Source organism: Camellia sinensis, unplaced genomic scaffold, assembly GCF_055761805.1.
Source record: "Camellia sinensis isolate YWXY unplaced genomic scaffold, ASM5576180v1 Unanchor13, whole genome shotgun sequence".
Lineage (NCBI taxonomy): Eukaryota > Viridiplantae > Streptophyta > Magnoliopsida > Ericales > Theaceae > Camellia > Camellia sinensis.
The window spans coordinates 1,598,990-1,625,935 of record NW_028129009.1 but is presented as its reverse complement, the minus strand read 5'-3'; the positions used below and the strand labels follow the sequence as shown (position 1 = coordinate 1,625,935).

The following is a 26,946-nucleotide window of genomic DNA, read 5'->3' as shown; positions in this document are numbered from 1 at the left end:
CTTGGAGGTGCAATCTGGGTTTTCCAGATTTCGCACTTCCGCTCGAGCGGGGAAATTTACGCTCGAGCGTGGAATCCGAGCAACCAGCATCTCTCTGCACTGTTTTGCAGTCCGCTCGAGCGGAGTATTGGGCGCTCGAGCGGAGTCATGTCTCAAGCTCGAGCGGGCGTCGAGCGGAGATTTCACCCATCCAGTACTTTTACAGTACGCTCGAGCGGGAAAGTTTGCGCTCGAGCGTGTACCTTTGTTTGCCTGTACGCTCGAGCAGGGAAACCTGAGCTCGAGCGGGACTCTGTTTTTCTGAAAATCCTGAACATGCTTTTAAATGTACATCTGTGCATCCTCATCCCATTCTAGGCATTCTTAGGCCTAGTTTAAGGCATCTTGTTGAGGATATAGATGTAGAACACACCGAGGAATTAGGGATTAAGTTATTATATTTCCCAACTGTATAGCTTAGTGTGTGTTCAACCTGTGAACTGTGTAGGGTTGGCAACTGGGGAGACACGCTCTAGCATACTGTAGCCCAGAACTCTGTGAGTAACGATTGTGTAAAGATATGTTCAACTGATATCTTTTGAATACTGAACTGAACTGTTTACTGAACTGGTATTACTGAATGAATGTATGTCCTTTATTTCTGAACTGTACTGTGGCATCCTTAGTACCTACGGTTTACTGTTACTGTTACTGTTACAGAGATCTCTGTCGGTTCCCTCGTGGAACCACTACTGTTTACTGACTGATGGCCATCATTACTGTTCGGTCTTTTAAGACCTACTGTTACTGTTATGCTAATGGATGTACCACATATGACTGTTTACTGTACTGAACAACTGAAATACTGATTGAATTGAACTGTTTTCATTACTGTAAGGACATTCATTCTAAACCCCTTTACGCTTTATGTTATTCACTGGGCTTTAGCTCACTGCTCATATATATATGTAGGTGTACAGGCACCAGAACGAAGCTAGGAGCGTCAGAGTAACTCCAGTTTTGTCAAGCCAGCCTATGTGCCTCACTGCGAGGTTCCGTGTTGCCGTGCTATGGCTTGGGGGTGTTTTGTTTGTTTTTTCCCCCGCCTGTCTCCTTACTGTCTGACTGTTCTGTATAGACTGACTGTTACCGTACTGTTTTGTACAGACGGAATGTTTTCTGTACCGCTATCTAGGGTTGAGTCCCTAGATTGAATGAATGTCAATATTGTACATACTGTTCTGTACTGTTTATGTATAAATGCAAGGAAAATCTTTTGCATACAGACTGTCACAGCTCATTGGACATTGTTTAATTACTGTATTGGCTTCCGCCAGGCCCTGTACTCTGTTTTACTGTATTACTGTTAAGCAGGCCTTCGGTAATCTCGGATTACTGGCCGGTTACGGTGCTAAACCCATAGGGCCGGGTTTGGGTCGTGACAGGCCACTAAGAGATGGTCTACGAGACCTCTCCCTCCTTTCAGGAAGAGAAAATAGAACCTGGTTCGTAAATTGAGGCAAAACACAAAAGGGTCCCGAGGTCCGGGGGTAAGGCTCTCAGCCGAAACTCCGAAACCTCAGAACAAGCACAACATGCGCAATCACCGAGCGCTCAATCGATGACGTCTGAGTCTTAAGGTCGGTCAAAAATGGGGTGTCTGCAATACCAAGTATGAAGACTTACTTGAACAGAACGCTGGAGCATCAGAGCAAAGTTTTCATACTCGCTCATCTCGGCGTTTCGGTCGAGATCTCCAAGAAGAAGCAAAGTGGTACTAAGAGCGACGCCGACATTAACGTCGTTGGCACTATTGCCAGCTCTAACTGGCCTGTCCTCTAGAGTGATTTGGGGGGCCCAGGGGGAATCAGACTTCATGGAGCCCGAAGTTGTTGCAGAAGACGACCTCGGCCTCTTTGATCTTGTGAACTCGGATGGTTCGGCCTCGGCAGGCCTCTTTTCGGCAGCAGATAGGGCCTTATCACTCTCAGCCAATTTGGAAATTGGCAAGGTGTCCTCAGTATCACTCTCAGCCAACTGCTTTCTGGCGGCCCATCTCAGCGGCAAAAACTGTTCGGCGTCGTCGACGGCATTGAGATGGCGGGATCAACTGTGGCGCTGAGGTAGATGGTTGGTCTGCTGGATCTGAGGTTGAACCCTGATCCGGTCGAGATGAAGAAGCTGTTGGTGGAGTTGTGGCGGAAGGAGGAGACTTGCCTTTCTGCTTCCGTAGGACGTCGGGAAGTACCAACTTGTAAGTCGGGATGAAATTAAGTAGCAAAGGGGCTCTCCGCTTGTGTACTGGCAAAGCCAATAGTTTCTTCAAGTCTTTGCTGGGAAAGAAAGACTTGCGAAAGCCCTTTGGTGGCTGGGGGAGAACTGCAGAAAGGAGAGCACAGACGTTAGAACAAAGTATTGAAAACTTTAAAAAGAGAGTAAGAAAAAGTGACACTTGGCCCTTACCATCTTTTTCCCCGAAAACTATTCGGCTTAGGGGATAAAAGTAGAGGTCATCGTTGGGCTGAAACTCCCAGTTGCCCGAGACGATGAAGTAATCGTCTCCAGCACCCTTGTTTGAGTCTGGGAGGTCGGCAATGAGCTTGTACTCAGTGGACCTCGGCTTGAGGTAATAGATGTGTCCTTTTTCCGATTTCAGGCGACACATAGTGTAGCAAGACTGGAAATCGGCAAGAGTAACCCTAGCATTCTCTTGTTTGGCTAAGGCTATTGTTCCGGTTATGACTCGGTAAGAATTGATGGAAAGCTGCATTGGGTTCAGTTTATGATAGTGAAGGATTTCTCAGAAAAAGGTGTCAAGTGGAAACCAAAGTCCACACTCGATAAAGGCCACTACTAGGAAGGGCATGAGGTTCACATCGGGTATAATGAAATCCTCCTCCCTTGCCAACCTGAGGTGGACGTCGGCAGGGATGGAAAACTCCTGCCTAAAGTACTCTAATTTGGTCGGGGTGTCTACCCTATGCTTCCACATGCCCATGACGTCGACTTAGGGGGAAGGTGTATAAATTGGAAATAAAGGTTCTATAAAGGCTCAGAATACCTTGGCAAAACCTAAAGTTCACACTGGGGTAAGAATTTGTGAAGATCAGAAAGGGATTCGTCTCAGTTTTCCCTAAGATTCGTATGTTCTAGGGCAAATCTCAAACCTAAGTCTAAACGGAGATTGAAGGCAAGAATCTGGAGAAAATACAAAAAAACACAAACAAGAGCAATGATTCAGAATCAAGAATCATCAAGAACACTGTAACAGAGTGTGTGCAAGGGTACAGAGCCAAGAACAGTGACAAAAGTGAACAAATTTGTGAGTAGTATGTGAATGTTCAAGACACAAATTGGGCAAAAGCAAAATCGTAAAATAAATGTGCTCAGATACGTGGTTTATAAATCACGAACATAAGCATAACAGCAATGGCAAACAAATAATAAGGTAAAACTTTCTCAAAAACTGGAAACCAGGAGGGAACAGAAGCTTACCAGAGGAGTGAAGCCGGTGTTGAAGACGCCGGAGTCAGGAGATGATTACAATCAGAAAAGGACAACGAAAGCTTCACCAGAGGAAATGAATGAAAGCTGTTACAGAGCTTGAAAATCTGGAAACAATGGCATATTTTAGAGAGAGATAGAGAGTTGAGAGCTTGAGAATGAGGATGCAAAAGTGAAGAGACGGAGAGAGAGAAATTTATTTTTGATCAAAACGCAGAGAATGGCGGCAAAACACCATCAATGAGCCTAGAACGACGTATTGATCAGACGGCGTACGCAGGAGTGAGACGACTTACAGGCGCGTATCGAGTACGGTCTAATAGGGGACAAACACGTGGCAGAAATGGATGATTTATTTTGCGTGACGGCTCATACGTGTAATAAAACTCTTGGAGTTCTTGGTTTAATGAAGCAATGACATCGGCTGATAGGAAAATCTCGGCTAAATAAGCTCGATTAAACTTGGTTAAAAATTCTGAAGCCTTGATGAGACAGACTACAGGACCTGGTTGTGAGAAACCGGTATATTATGACTTCAGTAAATTTATGATACAACAAGATAGCCGACATTAACGATATATGTTCCATCACCTCAGGATGCCGAGGTAATAGAATCTAGGGGGCAATTGTGGGGATATATTTTATGAGTACCAATACGTGGCCAAGGTGACGCCGACGTATCAGCCGAGATGCCACGTGTCCTGGTCATGATGCCGAAGTTATCTCGGCTAGGCCGAGGTTATCTCCGAAGATATCGGAATTCGGGATAAGCGGATAAGGGACAAGAGTCCTAGAATGAGGAAGGACTTCAGCCTGGATAAGGATAAAACTCTTAGGGAGTTTATCTTTATCTATTGGAGAGTTCAAGATAAGCACTGAGTAGAAGTCCATTGAAGCTAGGCTTCTATTGAGACTAGGATTGAGTTGGCTATAAAAGAGAGGCACCCCCATGAGTCTAAGGTATGCAATTTATATTCTGAATAGTGAAGTTTAGCACTTTATCTATCTTTGAGAGATAACTGACTTGATCATCGGAGTGTCCCTGGGTGGACGAACCACCGCCGGAATCTCTTCTTTCTGTTGCAGGTCACTCAGGCGCCATCTATTCTGCCAGTGCTTTCCAGCTGAATACTGAGTTGGCAGTGTGGTCGGAAATTCACTCACACAGGTGGTTTGAATGGTTTTTATATTTTAGGAACCACAAATTGTAATACTTTATGTGAGATGAGGCATGCTGTAATTGTAATATTCTAAAATTTCAAACTTTTTTTCTTTGGACTGCAGTGATTATAATCAGTGTGTTTGGTTTGAATTTTTTGAATTAAATTTTTTGAAAATTGAGTTTTTTGGTTTTCGTGTTTTTTTTTTAGTGAATATTTTTAAAATTTTAAACATTTTTCTTTACTTTTTAGATGCAGCTTACTTAGATGTATCTAAAAAGTAAAAAAATTGTGAAAAAATATTTTAAAAAATTAATAAATACATAAAAATACAAAAAATATACTGAATTCTCGTATTTTTTTTAATATATTTTTGGTATTTAGTAAATTTTTAAGAGATTTTTTTCACAATTTTTTTACTTTTTAGGTATATTTATGTTAGGTATGTCTAAAAAGTAAAAAAAATTGCTTAAAATATTTAAAAAATTCAGTAAAAACAAAAAAAACAAGGAAAACAAGAAAGTAAAATTTTCTGAAAAGTGTTTTTTGAAAAGCCTAACCAAGCAATCTGAATACTTTTTTAAGTCATTGATTGTAATACCTTTTTTTTTTTTTTGAGGAAGTGGACAAGTTGAATTATGTTGAAAATTTATAAAATTTTAAATCGCTAAACCGATTCGCATTCATCAGCCAATCCGCTCAATCCACATCTGCCGGATTGGCGGACGAATGCGGATTGATTTTCTTCAATCCGTCAATTTGACGAACGGATGGCAGATTGGAGGTTTCGTGTCCGCAACCGACCCGTACTCACCCTTAATTTAAACAATTACAAGTAAGTAGTAGTAGGGAGTAATTTTTTCATAATAGTGTGGGCTAAATTGTAATAACAGTATTTCTGTGGGAGGGGGAGGTCAGCGTAAATAAAATTATTTATTTATTTATTTTCATTTCTTCTTTCCTTTTAAAAGTAGCATAATAACGATCAATAACAACATAGGAGAGAGCAACAGGAGGAGGAGAAGGAAGAGCACGAGGCATAATGATGGGCGGCGAAGAAGAAAAAGAAGAAGAAATTGGGAAAAAGGATGAGGAGGAGGAGGAGATGGTGGGGAGTATTGGATCGTACGGAGGGAGGGTGAGAATGGTATACTCGTCGGCGGCGGCGGCGGAGATGATGCTGCTGTGGGGGATTCAACAGCCAACGCTCTCCAAACCAAATGCATTCGTTTCTCACTCCTCCCAACAACTCCGCCTCGACGCTTGCGGCCGCACTCTTTCCATTCTCCAATCCCCTTCTTCCTTGGTAACTTACTCCCTCCTTCCCTCCTTTACTCCTCTGTGTGTGTGTGTGTGATGATTGCCATTCTGATGTGTACAAGTGAATCAATGGAATGGGAGGGTTGAGTGGTGGGTGGGGCGTATGATTATGATAAGATATGATATGCAGCAAAATTTCTTAATTAATTAATACCTAACTTAGCTGCCCTACTACTTGAAAGTTTAATCTCTCTCTCTCTCTCTCTCTCTCTCTCTCTCTGTGCAATGCAAGAAATCACTTCTAGGTGAATATTCTATTCTGGCTAAATGGCTGAATTTAGGGTTCTTTCTTTGGCATTATCAGATCATAGCAATACAATCATCGTCTAGCTGGATGTGCTCTAAATTGTGAAAATTATGTTGACAACCTCTATTGATTTTCATTTTCATTTTCATTTTCATGGTCTATATAAAATGGTCTTGATACGCTAATCTCTAAGGCCACTATATGCAATAAATACTCACCATTTTCAATTTCATTTTCTACACTAAAGCTTTTATATTAGTAAAAAGTGTTGGAAATTTTGGTTTTAAAGGCTTATGTTGGGCCATCTTTGAGTCCAAATTTCAGTGGGGCTCACACGTCATTTGAGGTGGGTCCAAGTGGTGGTGTGTTCTTTGCCGCATGGCAAGTCACAGGATGAAGATGGATCGTCAAAACCATTTATAAGTGAATGAGAAGTTAACGTTGTTTTCGGTTTGGTGAAATGAGAAGTTGAAGAGTCAAATGTGGTTTTAGGTATCCTACATAGAAACAATAAGAGAGCGCTTATATGAGTATATAAGCTTTAAGTTGACATGCTTGGGATAAGCCCCAAGGGGCACCCCAAGTTTTGTAAGGAGAGGAGTTATGGACAAAGTGGGTTTGACCCAAATCCACCACACGCGCCGCCGTCGTCCATCCAGCCGGGCCGGATGCGGGTCGTGGGTCAGGTCCTAGCTTTAATTTTTTGGACGAAATTCGTTTGACTTTTTTCAAAATTCTTGCGGGAAAATTTGAAATCCTAACGGATTAATTCAAACTGTTGTGCCAAAATTCGAATTCGATTTTTTTGCTTCTTGGAACAGTGCCGCTCTGGTCACCTCTCTTCATTTTTCGGCGGTTCTAGGTTTCACACCTGTTCGAAGGGTTTTCTACCCTTCCAAACAGACACCTCTTGGCCTAGAAATATAGGATCCTTCAGCAGATTCAATTCATTCCATTGTTTCCTTTCCCGTTTTCCTTCTATGCTGCATTATTCTTCATACTAGTTCTTAGAGGTTTAAGAGAGTTTCAGAACTCAGGTTCTGGTTCGCCAGAATAGATTGTTTGTAATGTTACTACAATCTGTGTGAATGATCATTGTATCCTGGGAGATAGACACCGATAATCCGTGAGCACCTGTGTGGTGGTGAATCTGTTTTAAGGATAGAGTGTTACACACTTGACTTGATCGTGCTGTTCTTCTCGGTACAAGAACTTCCTGTATGTAATTTATTTATTTTATTTCAGTTTTTTATTTTTTTACACAGAAGATTGTTCCATCAATCTTAAGACAAATTCGAATTATTCTGTTTATACAGAATTTTTCGTTTGTTTCCTTTTTAAAATTTCCTTCTAGTTTTTTTTTTTTTTACAAAAATTATTTTTTGTGTGAAATTTGTCAAAAATTAATTCTAATTTTTCAGAAATAATATTCTAGGTTTTCATTAATTAAACTTCTGATTTTCAGTATTTTAATTTTTGAAGTTTACAGAAATAATATTCTGTGTGGAATTAATTTGATTAAATAAAAGTTTATTTTCAAATTACTTTGAAATAAAAGTTACAATTTTGTTTATTTTATTTTTTACAGAATTATAGTGTTTTTTTTGGTTTAATTTTCTGTGTAGAATAAAATTTTAATTTTAATTCTATTTTATAATTTAGAATTTAATGGCTACTGAAACTTCTAATCCAATTGGTGTTGCGGCTGCCTCAATCCCTTCTGCTGTTGTGACAATCTTGGTAAATCACGGGAAAAAGCCAGAAAAGTTCCTAAGAACTAACTTTAAAAGATGGCAGCGAAAAATGCTGTTCTATCTTACGACATTAAATCTGACGCTTTTCCTTCATGAAGATGCTCCTGTTTTGAAAAAGGATGAAACCGACCGATAAGTGGTTGCTGCGGTCGATGCTTGGAAGCATGCGGATTTCCTTTGCTGCAACCATATCTTGAATGGGCTTGATAATACATTGTACAACATTTATAGCCTATCAAGACGACAAAGGAATTATGGGAGTCATTAGAGAAAAAATACAAAATAGAAGATGCTGGCTGGAAGAAATTCGTGGTAATTTTTGAATTTTGTAATGGTTGATTCAAAAACAGTGATTAGTCAAGTTCAGGATCTCCAACTCATTCTGTATAACATCTATGCTGAAGGCATGTCCCTAAGCGAGTCCTTCTAAGTTGCTGCCCTAATTGAAAAATTACCACAAGGTTGGAAGGAATTCAAGAACTATCTCAAACACAAGCGCAAAGAAATGACTTTAGAGGAATTGATTGTACGTTTGAGGATTGAGGAAGACAAGCGAACTTGTGAGAGGAGGGTTAGAAAACATTCTATGGAGTCAAAAGCTAATGTGGTGCAACATGTACCAAAAGCAAAGAAACGGAAATATACCGTAGAAAATTCCTTATAAGGGTCTAAGGGAGGGGAAACCAAGAAATTTAAGTTTAATGGCAAATGCTACATCTGTGACAAAGAAGGACGCCAGACCAAAGATTGTCGTAGCAAGTGAAGAAACCTGCTCAAGCCAATATCATCGAAGTGGATTGAATCTCCAATGGTATTGATGACATAAACCTTTCAGCCGTTGTCTCTGAGGTCAACCTTGTCGGAAATCTCAAAGAATGGTGCGTGGATACTGGTGCTACTCGTCACATCTGTGCTGACAAAAAGATGTTCTCCTCATATTTTGTTGTGGACAATGGAGAACAACTATTCATGGGCAACTCCTCAACTTCTAAAGTCGAAGGACAAGAAAAGGTTATTCTGAAAATGACATCTGAAAAGGAACTCATTGTTAACAATGTGCTGCATGTACTGGATATTCGCAAGAATCTTGTTTCCGAATCTGTGTTGTGCAAGAATGGGTTAAGGCTAGTTTTTTAGAGTGACAAATTTGTACTTACTAAAATCGGGATGTATGTAGGAAAAGGTTACATGAATGATGGCCTTTTCAAAATAAATGTAATGACTATTGTATTTTCTATGATTAATAAGAATACATCTTCTTCTTACTTGCTTGAGTCTTCAGATTTATGGCATGGTGGACTCGGACATGTTAATTATGGATTTTTGCGTAGATTAATTAATATAAAATGTTTATCTAAATTTGAAATTGATCCAAATCATAAATGTGAAATTTGTGTTGAGGCAAAATTAACTAAAACTCATTTTCATTCAATTAAAAGAAGTACTGAACCAGTTGAATTAATTCATAGTGCCATTTGTGATTTTAAATCAATTCAAACTAGAGGTGGGAAAAAAATATTTTATCACTTCTATAGATAATTATACTAGATATAGTTATGTTTATTTAATTCGAACAAAGGATAAACCTTTGGAAACTTTTATTTAATATAAGAATGAAGTTGAAAATCAACTTGGTAAGAAAATTCAAATTCTAAGAAGTGATAGAAGTGGTGAATATGAATCACTTTTTGGTCATCAAACCACTACTCCTTACTCACCTCAGCAAAATGGAATTGTTGAAAGGAAAAATAGGACCTTAAAAGAAATGATGAATGCCATGTTAATAAGTTTTGGATTACCTTAGAACTTGTGGGGGGAAGCAATACTTTCTAGTAATTATATTCTAAATAAAATACCAAAAAAAAAAAGTGAATCAAACATTTTATAAAATGTGGCATGAGAGAGTACCATTCTACAAATACTTAAAAGTGTAGGGGTGTTTGGCTAAAGTGACTATTCCTAGTCCTAAAAAGACTAAGATATGTCCAAAAACCGTTGATTGCATATTCATCGATTATGTCAAGAATAGTAGTGCATATCGGTTTTTGATTCATAAGTCAAAACACTCAGAAATTCATGTAAATATTATTATTGAATCTAGAAATCTATGAAGCACGGATACTCCAAAAATAGTGTCCTACGAGTACCGGGTTCTTACAGGGTGCGGGTGCGGGTACGCGAACTGGTACGGCTGCACGCGTACCGGGTACAACAAAAAGGGTTTTGGTACGTTTGGTTCAATCGGGTACGTCGTGGGTACGCTGGGGGGAAAAAACAAATTTGTAAGAGAATTAGGGATACCGGAGCAATTTATTTATGTTCTTTATTAAAAAGAACAAAAAATATAGTGTTATTTTGTAATATTAAGAATATATAGGTTTTGTCCCTTCTTGCATCTCTTCACTTCAGCAATAGCAAAGAGAACGGCGCAGTCTTCTTCGTCTTCTTCTTTAGCAACAGCAACATCTCTTCACTTTGAAGCCCTCCGGCAATGGTGATGCAACGACACCCTCCAGTGAGTGTTCTTCTTCGTTTCTTCGTCTTCGTCCTCGTTTTTTCTTCTTCGTTTCTTCATTTCTTCGTTTTTTTCTGCAGATCAACAACTGCTGGTCTTCGTCTTCTTTATTCCTTTCTTCGTCTTCCCTCCGGTGAGTGTTCTTTATCTCTCTCTCTCTTTTTTTTTTTTTTTGTGCACTTGCAGATCAACAATTTTGGTGGAAGAGATTATTGATTTGTGTAAATATAGTAGAGTATTATCTTGATTTTGACTTAATTCAAGTGCTTTTTTGTGTAATGTTAATTGCTGCTGTTGTTCTTCATCTGCTATCTTTATGAAATCTTTCTTTGATCTCCCGTTATGTCTTTGGCCTCACCCTATAAAAATAGCAAATTGATGAGCAAAAAGCAAGATTTGAAAAATAAATTATGATCACAGTGCATAACATGTCAAAATGAGAGATTTCACAAATATTATTTTTAATGCTTAATGGTTTTCTATTATAGGAAAATATGTTCATCAAGCAGTTTAGTTCTCTTTTTAATTTTGATATTTAATTTTAATTTGTAGGTTGGATCCTTTAACCATAATTATAAAAATAAAAAAATAAAAAATTATCAGCGTACCACAGCCGTACTTGTATCATACTTTTTTTTTGAGTTTTGCCGTATCGGCGTACCCGCACTTGTACCCCCACCATACTCTTATCCGCACCCCCCGTGCTTCATAGCTAGAGATGCATCGTTCTTTGAATATGTTTTCTAATAAAACTGGACAAGATATTAGTACTAGTCATGATCAAGAAAAAGATCAAGTACAAAAGCAAGAGATAGATCAAAATGAAGAAGAGGAACCTAGGCATAGTAAACGTGTTAGAACCTCAAAATCTTTTGATCCAAATTTTCTGACCTTTTTGTTAGAAAATGAGCCTTTAACTTTTAAAAAAGTTATGTCCAGTCCTAAGGCTCCTTTATAGAAAGAGGCTATAATCCATCTTGCAAAATCACATATAGGAATTAGTGGATTTGCCACTAGGTTGTAAACCTCTTGGATACGAGTGGATTTTCAAAAGGAAAATGAAAGCAAATGGATCAATTGACAAATATAAGGTAAGACTTGTGGTCAAAGGACATAGACAAAAAGAAAGTCTTGATTACTTTGACACATATTCACTAGTTGCTTGAACAACATCCATTAGAATATTAATTGCCATTGCATCTTTATACAAATTAGAAATTCATCAAATAGATGTGAAAATAACTTTCTTAAATGGTGAGTTACATGAAGAAATCTACATGGAACAATCAGAAGGATTTTCTGTTCTAGGGAAAGAAAAGAAAGTGTGTAAATTGGTTAAATCATTATATAATTTAAAACAAGAACCAAAGCAATGGCATGAGAAGTTTGACAAGACAATGATGTCAAATGGATTTAAAATTAATGAATGTGACAAATGTGTTTATGTAAAAAACACAAATGTTATGTTATAGTATGTCTTTATATTGATGATATGTTCATCATAGGTAATAATAACGACATAAAGAAAATGTTGAATGAACATTTTGACATGGACATGGGAATTGCTGAGGTAATTCTTGGTATGAAAATTACCAAAATATCAGAAGGATATGCTTTGTCACAGTCACATTACATTGAGAAAATACTTGACAAATTTAGCAAAGATGATTATCATCTTGCTAGAACACCTATGAATGTTAATTTGTTTCTTTCTAAGTATGTACAGGAAAGTATTTATCAGTTAGAGTATGCCCAAATTATTGGAAGCTTAATGTACTTGATGAACTGCACTCTCTCAAATATAGCTTATGCAATAAGTAAATTAAGTAGATATACGAGTAATCCAAGAGTAAAATACTAGAAAGCTATTATAAGGGTTCTAAGATATCTCAGATTTACTCGTACCATTGGGCTAAACCATACTAAATATTTAGCTGTACTTGAAGGATACTGTGATGCAAACTGGATATCGGATACTAGAGACTCAAAATCCACTGGTGGGTATGTCTTTACTCTTAAGTGGTGCGGCTGTATTTTGGAAATCTTCCAAACAGACTTACATTGCTAGGTCTACTATGGAATCAGAGTTTAGAGCATTAGATAAAGCTGGGAAAGAAGCAGAATGGCTTTGTCACTTCCTTGAAGATATTCTAATATGGCCAAAACCTGTGTCTGCTATATGTATACATTGTGATAGTCAATCGGCAATAGGTAGAGCACAAAGTCATATGTATAATGGTCAGTCACAACACATTCGTCGTCGACATAATACTGTGAGACAACTACTCTTTAATGGAATTATTTCTATTGAATATGTGAAGTCTGAAGATAGCATAGCGGATCCACTTACCAAAGCATTAGCAAGAGAGTTAGTTAAGAATTCATCGAGGGGAATGGGACTTAAGCCTATTTAATAAGAGTTACCACAACGGCAATTCAATCTAGTTGACTGGAGATCCCAAGACTAGGTTCAAAGGGACAACTGAGTTGTGTATGACTTATAAGGATCACCGGAGAGTCGAACTCTTACCATTTTTATGATGAAATAGTGATGTTTGCAGCGTGTGAGGATAAGCAATGTTTTTAATGATTCTTATATCTAGGAAAACCTAGTAGAGTATGACAGGATACTTTTCATAAAAATCACCTATATGAGTGTGAACTGGGCTGGTTCTATGAGTTTTGTAAGGGTTACAATTCTCTAGAGCACTCATGAAGTACCAGGTTGTTCAAGGCCAAAATGAACACAATCGTGAGAACCAAACTGTGTCTAGAAATATGTTGTGTGAGTTCTATTGTCTTGGTTTACACAAATAGTTGAACAGTTCAAGACATCACGTTCGTTGATTAGCTAGTAAATCCGATAGTCTCACAAGGGAAGGTTGAAAGTCAAAAGCTACCTATCCTTTGCAGAATATCTCCGATTTCTATACTCTCTTTAGAAACATCATGTTGCATTTTCTCTCTGTCAATTCCATTCATGTGGGGGATTGTTGGAAATTTTGGTTTTGTAAGCTAATTTTGGGCCATCTTTGAGCCTAAATTTCAGTGGCGTCCACATGTCGTTTGAGGTAGGTCTAAGTGGTGACGTGTTCTTTGTCGCATGGCAAGTCACACGGTAAAGACGGATCGTCAAAACCATTTATGAGTGAATAGAAAGTTGACGTCGTTTCGATTTTGTGAAATGGAAAATTGAAGAGTCAAATGTGAGTTACCTTGTTTTGGGTGTCCCATGTAGAAACAATAAGAGAACTTATATGAGTATATAAGCTTTAAGTTGACATATTTGGGATGGGCCCTAAGAGGCACTCCAAGTTTTGTAAGGAGAGTAGTTATGGACAAAGCGAGTTTGACCCAAATCCACCACATGCACGCACCACCGCGTCCATCCAGCCGGGCTGGGCGGGGTTGCGAGTCGAGTCCTAGCTTTAATTTTTTGGACAAAATTCGTTTGACTTTTTTTAAAATTCTTGCGGGAAAATTTGAAATCTTAACAGATTAATTCAAACTGTTGCGTCAAAATTAGAATTTGAATTTTTTTGCTTCCCGGAACAGTGCCTCTCCGGTCGCCTCTCTTCATTCGGTAGTTCCAGGTTTCACACCTGTTTGAAGGTTTTTGCCCTTCCGAACAAACACCTCTTGGCCTATAAATACAGGATCCTCCAGCAGATTCAATTCATTCCATTGTTTCCTTTCCCATTTTCCTTATGTGCTGCATTATTCTTCATACTAGTTCTTAGAGGTTTAAGAGAGTTTCAGAACTCAGGTTCTGGTTCGCCAGAACAGATTGTTTGTAGTGCTACTACAATCTGTGTGAGTGATTATTGTATCCTGGGAGATAGACGCCGATAATCCGTAAACACCTGTGTGACGGCAAATCTATCTTAACAACAGAGTGTCACACACTCGACTTGATTGTATTTTGCTATTCTTTCCGATATAAGAACTTCCTGTAAGTAATTTATTTACTTTGTTTCAGTTTTTTATTTTTTACAAATAAGATTGTTCCAACAAAAAGCTATCCACTGCGCAAAGTCCATTAATGTCAATTAAGTCTTGCTCTAGTTTCTACACACTTTCATTATCAAGAAAATGAAATAATAATAATTGTTCTCTAAGATTTTCAAATTTCTTTGCTTATGCTCCCTTCCATTTTTCTTTCATCTTCTAAATTTCTACCCATTGATCAACATGAAATGTTTTTCGAATTTGTTTAGTCATGGCCCTTTCCAATAATCTTTAATGGGTACTATTTGGGAGTTGTTTTTTTAGAAGCAACATAGGGTAGGGTTGCTATAGCAATTTTATATTATATCAATCAAGACGAAAGCTTAGCTTTGCTCTGTTCAAGTGATTTTGTCAAAGCCATAGAAAGGGGAAGTGCTTTTTCAGCAGGCTGATAAATGAATGTGAATGGCATCATGGAAAGTTATTTAAATTCTTCTTCCAAAGAATCTTTAATGGGCAACAAGTTAGATTTCAATTCTTTTAAAAATATACATATCTCATGAAATTATTGCCACTCGGTCATTTATTTATTTATTTATTTTGCTATTGCTAAATTACTTTTGCGTACGAGTCAACGTAGTAATTGTTTTAGAGTGTTTATAAATCATACCCTTCTTGTGAAAAAAAAATAATTTTTTCAATAAAAGATAATGCAATTCAGTGTCAGTAAAAACATGCTTAAACTGTAAAGCATAACAATAAAAATGCTTTTCATAGTTAAAGTGAAGCGCATGTACAAAAGTGAGTTTTTTTGTGTTCTTTTATTTTGTTTAATAAGATGTAATTTATTAGTTTTAATATAATAGTATTGAATGGGCCCTTGATAGTCATTATGCTAAAAAACTTGACAAAGCTTGACAAAAAGAGATTTCCAAGGATATTTTACTGGAATGGAAATACAAGCTTCATTACAATACTGCAACTAAGTCTCATCTGGAAAATAGCATCAAACATCAATTTCAATACTAATCTTAGCAAAACTGAGCCTTTTACTGAGGTCAGCATACAAAAGGGCTTCACGTTTTCCGTGCTGCATCACTCTTTTGTGAACTATAAATCCTATAATCCTTAGTTTTTGAGGGGAAAGATCTTAAAAGCATTTGGGAAATGATTTCTTTTGGCCTCTTTGATTGTACATGGCTCCTCCTTTTAGATGATTTTCTTTTTTAATTTTAATTTTCTAGGGAATGGAGAGCCTTGTGTAGAATGTGAATTTCTTTTTATTTGGATAGTTTTTCATGTTCTCTGTCCTTTTTTATTTTAATAAATTTATTTTGCGTTGTTTCCGATAAAAAAAAAGACGGTAAAATATGGGTCATAAATTCATAATGCTCTTACAGAAATGTGTTGTTACATGATTAATTCAAAAATAAATAAATAAATAAATAAATAAATAAAATAAATAAAAAAATCTGTGCTCTATTTGATGTCTAATTGTTAAAAACAAATTGCTCTAGAAATATCTTAAATTCTATTATAATAATCAATACAAGTCTACTCTTATCATAACATGTTCCTGGCCCATTCGATGGACTTGAACAATCCACGTTCCAAGTAATGTAGGTTTAAAGTCAAGAAACTTATACAAATACTGCTAGAGCTGCCAAGACTAAACTGCCAAGCATCCTGTATTGGCACCACCACCACTGAGTAATGGCTTTTTCTTTTTTATACTGTACAATTTTTTGTACCATTTGCTGATAAATAAGAATTTGCAGTGGGTGAAAGGATATTTGGGTTGACTGACCTATGGAGTTGAATGGTTATCAGAACTTTGTAAAGCAGCGATAGTTGATTTGGCTAATGGCTTCCTCATTTGGACCATCTTTTCACTTTGTTTATATTCTAGTTATGGTCATTTTTAGATCTTTGATTTTTTTTTTTTATTTGTTTTTCTTTTTATAACTTTAGGGAACTCCTGGAGTAACAGGATCAGTGCTTTGGGACAGTGGAGTTGTATTGGGGAAGTTCTTAGAGCATGCTGTGGAATCAGGGATGATGCTTCTTCAAGGCAAGAAGGTTGTTGAATTGGGATCTGGCTGTGGATTAGTTGGGTAATAATAACAACTATTTTTAAGTTCCATCTTTGTCATTATACCATACCATATGAGCAAACTGAGTAAGTTTATTTTCCAGTTGGTGAAATGGCTTTCAAATGAGGGAAGCAAAAAAATAAAAATAAAATTACATGGTCAATAAACCTTATAAAATAGGACTTTTATTAGAATTCTAAGCTGATGAGATGGTAGACCATGTCTACGAATGATTAGTAAGTGCGTAGCATGAGGAGTGGAATTTTCACTCTGATTTTTTTATATTTATTTTGCTAATTTTATATGAAAGTAATTGCTTCTCTTAAATTATGATTTTCTTCTGTTGTGTTTCCAGCTGCATTGCTGCCCTTTTGGGTGCTGAAGTTATTCTTACTGATTTGCCAGATAGATTAAGGCTGCTGAGGAAGAACGTTGGAACTAATCTGTACGGAAATGTTCGTGGTTCTGCAGCAGTGAGTCAATTCGTTTGGGGAGAGGAGCCTGATTTAGAATTGATTCAACCATTACCTGATTATGGTACAAAGATCTTATATCTTCTCTTCCACATAACAAAGGTTTTAAAAATTGGCTGTTTCTATAACCAAGTAGGTGTAACGGGTGTTACAACTCCGTTAAGTGCCTGTTACGGTGCCGTTACAAATTTAATGGCTATTGTAATCAATTTTCCTAAGAACCAATACCAGCTCTTGGTTGTTGGATGTTGCACCCGGACCTTCCACATGGCGTGTCTTGACCTACTAATTTAGTCCCATGCTCCATATGCATTGTCATCAAATTACCAAGTATTCCTTTAATGCTTCTGGGCCAAGTTCTGATCTTTTATGAGTTGTTTTGGTGCTCATTTAAAGTTTCTGAATTTTAGAGTTTTTTTTTTTCCTTAATTTTATATAGTCTTATTGTGTTATTCTCTTATTTTGGATGAAAAAAGTGTTGGGGTCAGATGTAATTTATGGTGAGGATGCGGTGATGGATTTATTGGCCACACTACTAGAACTTTGTGGCACCCAAACAACAATTATTTTGGCTGGAGAACTTCGAAATGGTACAAAAAATTTTAAGTTTGCTTTGTTCTGCCCTATTGTTCTCTCTCTCTCTCTCTCTCTCTCTATATATATATATATATATATACATATAAATATTTGTTTTTCTGTGCAGATGCTATCCTTGAATACTTCTTAGAATCTGCATCAAAGGAGTTCATCATTGGGCGTGTGGACCAAACTCAGTGGCATCCAGAATATTGCAGCCCACGAGTAGTGATTTATGTCTTAGTGAAGAAGTGAAATAAGAGAAAATGATGATTATCATTCAGCAATGAGTCATTATGTCATGCATCACATTTGTTTTGTGCTATTTTTCTTGGATGGCAAGTCATTTCCTTTGCCGTGACATGCTGCTGTTTGAAGCATGGAAATAATCTACTATGTTGGGGTGGGTCTTTGGCTGAAGATGTTTGATTGCTTTAAGGAATAGTCCTTTTTTAAATATATATATATATATATATATATGACGAGACTTCATGAATTTAGTGCTATGTTGTTGACCTACTTCAAAGTTATATGTTGCTGACCTACTTTAATTGACTTTGATTTTGTATATTTTGCAATTAGGCGAGGATGGTGAGGATTTTCCAACCAAAAAATCCCCCTCCTCCAACAGACAAATCACCACACTCGCAATGAGATTATACCATACACACAAGCTTACACTCACACAGCTGTCAGTCAAATAAGGAGGGCATCAGTTGGATCTTATATAAATGGTGTCTGTCCCTTCACTCAGTACTCTTTGCTTTTGCATTGATTGACTGATAGAAGAATCAGTTTAAGAGAGGTGTCCCAGCACCAATCTAGGGTTGCCATTCCACACACAGGTTAGAACAAATAAAGCTGAGATAAAAAAGATCCCATATTATGGCAGATCATCAGAAAAGTCATCCGGTCGTGGCGGATGGGGAAGCACAGCCAACACTGAATAGAGTGGAAGCACAACCAACGACACTGCCTTTAGTGTCGCGTGGTTTATCAAATTCAGAAAAAGGAGATAATCCAGTAGTGCAGCATCCCCGTTCCCTTCCTCCATTCAATGTTCCAGTAGTACCAATCCACTCAAATAATCCACCAAAGAAGCCGAGAAGCAGCTGTTGTTGCTGCAAATGCTTGTGTTGGACGATTAGCCTTCTTGTCCTATTATTGATAGTTGTAGGAATCACCTGTGGCATCCTTTACCTTGTGTTCCGCCCAAAACTTCCCAACTATTCAGTTGATAGCCTGAGTATATCTGATTTACGGCTGATCAACTTTGGTATGAGCCTCTATGCCAAATTTGATGTGAAGATCACTGCCACGAACTCAAACAAGAAAATTGGAATCTATTATGAAAAAGGGAGTCAGCTAAGTGTGTGGTACTCTGACACCAATCTATGCCAAGGAACGCTCCCAAAATTCTACCAAGGTCACCAGAATACCACACACCTCGACGTGGCTCTAACCGGTCAAACCCAATATGCGAGCACTTTGATGACAGCATTGCAGCAGCAGCAGCAGACTGGAAGAATCCCTTTAGATCTCAAGATAGATGTGCCTGTCAGCGTTAAACTTGGCAAGTTGAAATTGAGGAAGGTAAGGGTTTTGGGCACTTGCCTCCTCGTAGTTGATAGCCTATCTGCCAACAGTTTGATCAGCATTAAAGCGAGCACTTGTAAGTTTGGGCTCAAGCTCTGAGACTTTGCCATCCTTGTACAAGCTCATAGTCATGGATCTCTCTTCTTCTTCTTCTTCTTCTTCTTCTTCTTCTTCTCGAATTATTATCATTATTATTTTTCATCAGTTTTGAAATTGAGCCGACGAGATTCTCTTTTCCCTTCACTTGTCACATTATCACTTTCATTTTTAATTGTTATTATTATTATTATTATTATTATTATTATTATTTTTTGTTTTTCCATCACAAACGGTTTATACTCAGAATCCGTACAACTGTAACAGCAACAATTTGATGAATATTTGATGAGTGTACAAATAGATCCTGACCGTCTAACTAACTGGTAACAAAAAAGGGCTTCTATCAACAGTAATGCCGTCCATCTCCATGAAAACAGGAAAATTGACTAGACTGTACTGTATCAGTACCCATTAATTACACTATAAAGCACTAATCACTCACCAGTTAAAGCACGTGGCCTATGCTCTATTGTAAACAGAGACATTCCGGTTTGTGAAATAGCTCTCACAAAAGCCATGTTTGCAGTTAAAGTTGGAGCTCGCCATTGATCTCCTGTGCCAAAAACAACCTTGTTCTTGTAGGCCAACTTTCTGGTGGTTGGGAGACTCATCATGCGTGCTGACGGACTGTCACCCACAACCCTGCACCAATAATTACTTACTTCATAAGCATAAAGAAAATTCGATTAGAGTATGATCCACATTGAATCAATGTGCTTTCTAATTTTACTATTTTTACAATATAAAATCAGTGACGACGCTAAAAAATTACTTACTTCATAAGCATAAAGAAAATTCAATTAGAGTATGATCCACATTGAATCAATGTGCTTTCTAATTTTACTATTTTTACAATATAAAATCAGTGGCGATGCTAGAAAATTAGAGTCTTGTGTTGCATAGTTTCCTTGCATATATATCCACATCAAATTTTACTTCTGTAAATTGTTGAAAACTGGAGGGAAAGGGGGAAAACAGAAAAGAAAGAAAAAACAAGAAAAACAAACAAACATTAAACAAAAGGGAAGGAAAAAAAAACGTTCCATATACCACTGGCGCAGCCCTTGACTGGTTAGAGACCCATTTGGAAGCTTAAGGTGAAGACCATGGGTCCAATGCAAAGGCTCGGGCTTAATGGAATTGTTCAATTGCACAATTCTTTGGGTATTTTGGTTAGAAAGGAATGCAAGGAATGAGAATTTTTTAAGATAAGTTCGATGAATTGGGAGTCTTGTGGGATAGGATTTATTACCTATTTTCATTTTGGTAGTCAGTTTCTCCTCCTAAGGAGATCCTTTTATTTTAGATAGGTAGAGAGATTGGAAAGTAGTGTGCAATTTTCTACTTTTTGTTTCTCTTCTTTTCTTTTTTAATCTTCTTGGTGGATCTCTGGTCCTCCTCCTATTGTAATAGTTTTGCTTAATTAATTTTTTTTCCCTGTTGCTGATAAAAAAGAAAAAAAAAAAGAAGAAGAAGAAGCATTGTTATGAACAACTCGCTAATAATAATCAAAGCAAAACCTAAATTGGATTCTATAATAATGCATATATGAATAGAAATTTGTTAACATTATCAGGTTATGTCATCCAGTCTAACATTTCTTTTAGTCATAAATAATAAACCATTTAAAAGGAAAATATGCAAATTAAACCTAGTTGTTGTAATAAAGGATAAACTGATCATAAAACTCACATGAGGCATTTTAGCAAGTGATCAGCCCTTGACTTCTCATTTGGCCCCCCACACATTGACACTAACTCTTTAAACTCCGAACAAACACTTTCACATATCATGCCTCTCTTTCCAAATAGCACACCACCAAGTTCCATGTGGATTGGATTCTGAATTTCAGACATTACCTGGCAAGATGTATAGATCAATTTCCATCACACATGGACATGGCGAGTATGATTAATGCATGAACACTTCAAAAATGCCACAAATATACCAGAGATTCCATGTGATAGTTATCCCCACGTAGAAAAGAGAACTGACGCCATTATTAAATGTGCAGTTGGACTTTGAAATCAATACTAAATAACTGAATGATCTCTAAGTATTACTAAAGTTTCGACAGATTAATACTATGAATGATTCCATTTTTTCTACAAAATTATTAAAATTGTAAGTTCCTTTTTTCATATTATGAAAGTCTTAATATATGTACAAAATAATACCTATTTGTATCAATAGATGCATGTTAAACAAATTATGTGTGTGTGTGGTTCAAAGTAACATTCTAATAAATGACATATCTTCAAGGAATGAAACTCTTAACCAATCAATTTCATTAGTAAATACCAATCCCATTCATATTTAAGCTAATAATAACCTTACTTGATAAAGATTAGGAGCTCTTTTGTTGACAAAATATGCAAATCTGTGAAAAATATCACCAATTTTATTTATTTTTTTGCTTTTTACTTTTTCGGGCTGAAGAAAGAACCACCATTAACAAACTTGAATAGTGTTTTTTGAACTAAAACCAAAAAGCTCCTCCGAGGTCTACTGCTAAATAGTAACTATGCAACCTATTCCTTTGGAATGACGTACTTTCATCATGAAGCCTCATTGACCTGGATAATGAATACCTTTGTTCAATCTTGAAATCTCTATCTTGATCTTTATATTCTCATTGTTAAGGTTTAAAATTCTCCACATCTGAGTCCAATACAGCAATGAGACAAAATGCACAAGAAGAAATAATGAAGGGAGAAACAAACTTGTAAGGGAAAGTGGACATAAACCAGCAACAATAGGAGAAGAAAAAAGGTGAATAAAAATACATAAGATTAAAGGATAGTGAAAGAAGTTGGTGATACAGAAAAGGAAAGGAAGATAAAGAGAGAACAGATGTACAATGAAATGCAAAGACACAGAAGAAGAAATCAGCCAAGATGAAAGAACCAGAAATGAATCAGAAATCAAGGCATAATTGAAAGAAAATGAACTAGCAGAAATCATGGGAGAGAGAGTTTCCTGTCATCATATATCCACAGTCAGCCTTTAGTTGCAAAAAAAATTTCCACTAGTAGTGTACACTGTACCCACAGTTGTTTAATATAAATTTAGCTGATGACAGTGTTCAATGCTAAAATGGAGGGGAAAAAAATATCCACTCAAACTATCCTAGGTCTCATAGCTAGCTATATTCAAGGAGATGCCTGAAATACAAGTAGCCAAAATTGGAAAGAATAAGCCTTCTTGATCAGCTTTATATGTTCACTGCACGTAGAATTGGCAGAAAAGATAACTAGTCTAATGCATACAATAAACACAGGATGATGCTCAAGATTATGATGTGGATGGCACAGCGCATGCACTTGAAATACAAAATATATACCTGGGCAATCACAAACTCATAGTTGCTCTTAAAGCGCTTCCTTAATTCGCTCTCGGATTTAGCCAGAATATTGTGTGTACTGCCATTACTGATTCCCGATATAAGAGCAATCAAAGCAGTAGTATCAAAATTTATGAGATCAGCTTGAAGCGACAAGTCCTTTTGTGGAGCAAATTCAGCGTCATTGACATTGACATTGACATTCAAGGGGCCTAATTTCATTCTAGAAATGAGAGAGAAGAAAGAGGTAGCCAAGTTGAAAGGAATGCAGTCTTCTCTGGTGGGGGTTGCAGCAGCAGCAGCAGCAGCAGCAGACAGGAGCAGGAGTGAATCCTTTAACCCCCCACATTCTATCTGTGGAATGGGATCCCTATCCCTACCCCTTGAAAGATCAACCTTTATTTGAAGGACACATGGAGACGGAGGAGGAGGAGGAGGAGGAGGAGGAGGAGGAAGAGGAGGTGGAGGTGGATATATCCAGTCACCACCACCCTCTAATTCCTCAGAAAGATGGAAATGGGGAAAGTGGAAACCCAAGTCAGAGGAGGCTCCAAATTCATGTTCAAGCTTAGAGCGAATAGTGTCATCAAGTCCATTTGAGAAGAAAAGGATGATTGAACAAGGTTTAGTTGATGGGGGGGAGTGGGAAGCCGCATCAAGAAGTTGTTGAATTCGAGTTCTTAAAAAGAAGGTCTTCTTCTTCTTCTTCTTCAAGTTATTAGTATTAGTATTATTATTATTATTATTATTTGCACAAGAAGAGGCATTATAATTGTTATTATTCCAAAAGATATAGTTGGGATTTCTAGCAGAAACAAGGAACCAGACTGGGTTTCCATTGAGACTACATACTATATCAACATGTATTTTTGAATTTTTATTGAGGAGATTCGAAGAAGAAGAAGAAGGAGGCAAAGGTGGGAGAGGAATGGGCTTACAAACACGAGACACCCCTTTCACAAATGGCTGCTGGAGGATGTGGACCACTGCCTCAAGATGACCAATGTTCAAACTGCGTGAATTCAAATTCAAATTCAAATTGGGAAGAATGGGTAAACGAGAAAGGAAAGAGAGCTCGGACTGGGCAAGTCTGAGAAGGGTTCGGTTGCAGGAGGAGGAGGAGGAAAGAGATGAGCATGAGGATGAGCTGAGTATTCGAATTCGATCTATAACAAGTCTGCATCTTTGCTTAGCCCTTTCTATTTCTATTCCTATTTCTATTTCATCTCCTCCGCTCAAACCCACCACCGCCTCCTCCCTCTCCATCTTTGTCTTCATCCTTGTCCCCCAATCCACCATATTCTTATTTATACTCCCTCATTTTATCCTTTATTTATTTTTATTTTTTTATATTTTGAGTTACATTTTTTTTAAGTGACAACAATACAAAATTAAATATTTGAAACATTTACCAAAAAAAAAAAAAAAAAAAAAAAAAAAAAAAAAAAAAAAAAAAAAAAAGAAAGAAAGAAAGGTTGACTAAAAAATAATAAACTAACTTTTTAATACTTTTTCAATAAAATTTAATTTATTTTTGCTTGCAGTTACTTAAAGAACTTTTAACAGTGTCTAATACTCATTTGTATAAACATACTTAAAAAAAAAAAAAAACTTACTTAAAGTTGAAAAAAGTCCAATAAATTTTGAGCTGTGAATGGCAACTTTGTTAGATAATATCTCAATGGGACCACATAATTAAATGTGGTGTTATCATTTATAAGAAACCTACAATTTAAGTGATTCAATTTAGTTAATAGGCTTAAGGGTATATGTGTTATGGACCTAATGTGTAGATACTAGTTGTATAATTTCTATTTCTATGAGGGGCAGAAATAGAAATTAAAACATATTCGTTAAAGTTGGTTTTCATTCCTTTTGAACTTCCACAACCTTTCAGTTTTGAAAACCAATTACAACCTTTAAAAGGTTATGGTCCCTATTCCTTCCCAAGTGGAAATAAGAACACTGCCATTTTTTTTCTAAATCCTCTCAAGGAAAAACATAAAGCACCAAAGGGGAAAGGATTAGAAGGCAATAACATAATCAATAACAAAGAGTTCATTGATAATCACGCTTCCATTTAACCGTTCATCAATAGATTCAGGTATGTCATTTTGTCTTGATTTCTTGATAATACACATGGTAAATGATCCAAAGTGTAAGGTTTATGTTCTGAAATTTATGTTAACAATTGGTATCAGAGCAGCATATCATGTGTCTTATCAAAATTGATATGCTTTATTCATTCTATTTAGTTTCCTAGAATCAGATTTGTAAATTTTTTTTTTTTGGACCCGTCAATTCTATTTATATATGTATATATATAATTGGAATTGCTTCAGATTATATAACATATACGGGGTCACAAATTTAGAAATCTTTAAATTTAATGTAATTTCATACAACGTCTACAAAAATTTAATTTTCTAACATTCTCAATATAAGTCAATTCAAACAAGATGTCACAAAAGTGATCTCTCTTGTCTAGATTGTTTTATATAGAATGTTTTGAAGTTCATGTCTGTGTATCTCATGCGGGTATTTATCGGTCCAAAGACATGATTAAGACTTGGCAAAATTACACACACATTTTGTGGTGATAAACATGTGCCAATTGTCAAAAAAACCTAATGTGAATAATAAATCCATCAAAAGATAGATTTGTTATTTGACATAACTTATTGTCAATGTTTGATCATTACAACAAGAATACCACTTACAGTTAATATCACTACCCAAAGGCTTGGTATTAATGTTGTGCTAGGTATCTTGAGATGTTGTCATTAAATTAATTTATTTAGAGATTATCTGTTTGATAACTTAATGTGAGCATAATTGTTTATTCCTTTTATTTTCTTTTCTATTAAGCTTTAATGTCGACTACTTCAATCTCTGCCAACATGAACAATGTTCCAATGTTAAATGGAACAAACTTTAAGGACTGGAAAGAGAACATATTGATTGTTCTCGGCTGCATGGACATAGACTTGGCATTAAGGGTGCCAAAACCGAATGCTCTCACTGCACAAAGTACTCCTAAGGAAACTGTGTACTTTGAAAAGTGGGATCGTTCTAACAGGCTAAGTCTTATGATCATGAAGCGTGGGATTCCAGAAGTTTTTCGGGGTGCAATAACAGAGGATGTTACCATTGCCGGTGAATTTCTTTCAGAAATTCAAAAGCGTTTTGCTAAAAACGATAAGGCTGAAACAAGCACGTTTTTAGCAAGCTTGATTTCAATAAAGTTTGGGAACTTGTCTCATTACCAGTTGGTACGAAACCCGTAGGTTGTAAATGGATATTTAAAACCAAAAGGGATTCAAATGGTAATGTGGAGAGGTATAAGGCACTGCAAGACCACTTAAGTTATATTGTGACAATAAGTCTGCAGTTTTATATTCCAATAACAACAGGAGCTCGACAAAATCAAAGCATATTGATATCAAGTTCCTAGTTGTAAAAGAAAGAGTGCAGAGTGGACAGATTTCCATAGAGCACATTGGGACAAACTCCATGATAGCGGATCCACTTACGAAGGGACTACCACCCAAGGTCTTTCATGAGCACACTGCTCAGATGGGTGTTGTTCTATTTGAGAACATTCTGGTTTAGTGGGAGTTTATATTTATATTACTGCTTTATGTCAGCCTTGAGTTTTATCTATGTAATTAGATTAATTTCTGCAGAAATGAAATATTCAGTTTATTACGCTCTGTTACGTATTGTGAAGTATTGATCTCAATAAAGTTAAGTAGGACCAGTTGGAAATAGGCATGTATGGATCACATCACATGTAATTTCCATGCTACGCATCCATGATTGATCTATGTCATTTAGCTGTATTAGTATACGTGACCATTGGTGGGTCGAGTTACGATTGATGTAACGAAGACCGCTATGATCCTATATTAATATAGTTAATAGACAAGATTGTTTGGATACCCTCAAGTTATAATAACAAATTTCTGAGCTCACTAAAGTTAAGCACATTTTTCAAGATACATATGTGGTCCAGTGGGAGATTGTTAGATAATGTCTCAATAGGACCACATAATTAAATGTGGTGTTATCATTTATAAGAAGCCTACAATTTAAGTGATTCAATTTAGTTAATAGGCTTAAGGGTATATGTGTTATGGACCTAATGTGTAGATACTAGTTGTATAATTTCTATTTCTATGAGGGGCAGAAATAGAAATTAAAACATATTGGTTAAAGTTGGTTTTCATTCCTTTTGAACTTCCACAACCTTTCAGTTTTGAAAACCAATAAATAGAAATTAAAACCAATAATGGTTAAAGTTGGTTTTCATTCATTTTGAACTTCCACAACCTTTCAG

General features: G+C 36.6%; 3 protein-coding genes across 4 annotated transcripts; 2 read left to right on the top strand and 1 right to left on the bottom strand.

The window, feature by feature from the left end:
- Positions 1–5,609: 5,609 nt before the first annotated feature.
- Positions 5,610–18,069, top strand: LOC114316590 (uncharacterized). The gene is made up of 5 exons (XM_028263275.2): positions 5,610–5,949; positions 16,399–16,541; positions 16,876–17,057; positions 17,470–17,583; positions 17,697–18,069. Exons 1-5 carry the CDS (start codon positions 5,686–5,688, stop codon positions 17,822–17,824), a joined length of 831 nt encoding a protein of 276 aa, XP_028119076.2. The 5' UTR covers positions 5,610–5,685; the 3' UTR covers positions 17,825–18,069.
- A 136-nt stretch (positions 18,070–18,205) lies between these two features.
- LOC114316591 (NDR1/HIN1-like protein 6) lies at positions 18,206–19,401 on the top strand. Its single transcript, XM_028263276.2, has one exon. It carries the CDS (start codon positions 18,455–18,457, stop codon positions 19,262–19,264), a length of 810 nt encoding a protein of 269 aa, XP_028119077.2. The 5' UTR covers positions 18,206–18,454; the 3' UTR covers positions 19,265–19,401.
- Positions 19,402–19,514: 113 nt separating this feature from the next.
- On the bottom strand, positions 19,515–23,910 carry LOC114316589 (uncharacterized). 2 transcript variants are annotated; one of them, XM_028263272.2, is made up of 3 exons: positions 22,608–23,910; positions 20,957–21,123; positions 19,515–19,906 (listed from the first exon to the last, which is right to left on the bottom strand). In XM_028263272.2, the coding sequence occupies exons 1-3, from the start codon at positions 23,904–23,906 to the stop codon at positions 19,699–19,701; spliced, it is 1,674 nt and encodes a 557-aa protein (XP_028119073.2). In that variant the 5' UTR covers positions 23,907–23,910; the 3' UTR covers positions 19,515–19,698. The 2 variants fall into 2 exon arrangements, with proteins under 2 accessions (XP_028119073.2, XP_028119074.2); XM_028263273.2 differs by lacking the exon at positions 19,515–19,906 and adding an exon at positions 19,929–20,707 and having other exon boundaries at positions 22,608–23,906.
- Positions 23,911–26,946: the final 3,036 nt, after the last annotated feature.

Bases quoted from the DNA above. Each gene is read 5' to 3' on its own strand.
- LOC114316590 (XM_028263275.2), top strand. From the start codon at position 5,686: ATGATGGGCGGCGAAGAAGAAAAAGAAGAAGAAATTGGGAAAAAGGAT. The intron at 16,542-16,875 runs GTAATAATAACA...TTGTGTTTCCAG, and splicing joins TCTGGCTGTGGATTAGTTGG to CTGCATTGCTGCCCTTTTGG. The intron at 17,058-17,469 runs GTACAAAGATCT...GGATGAAAAAAG, and splicing joins TCAACCATTACCTGATTATG to TGTTGGGGTCAGATGTAATT.
- LOC114316589 (XM_028263272.2), bottom strand. From the start codon at position 23,906: ATGGTGGATTGGGGGACAAGGATGAAGACAAAGATGGAGAGGGAGGAG. The intron at 21,124-22,607 runs GTATATATTTTG...ACATCTTGCCAG, and splicing joins ATGAGTTTGTGATTGCCCAG to GTAATGTCTGAAATTCAGAA. The intron at 19,907-20,956 runs GTGAGTTTTATG...TTATTGGTGCAG, and splicing joins CACTTGCTAAAATGCCTCAT to GGTTGTGGGTGACAGTCCGT.
- LOC114316591 (XM_028263276.2), top strand. From the start codon at position 18,455: ATGGCAGATCATCAGAAAAGTCATCCGGTCGTGGCGGATGGGGAAGCA.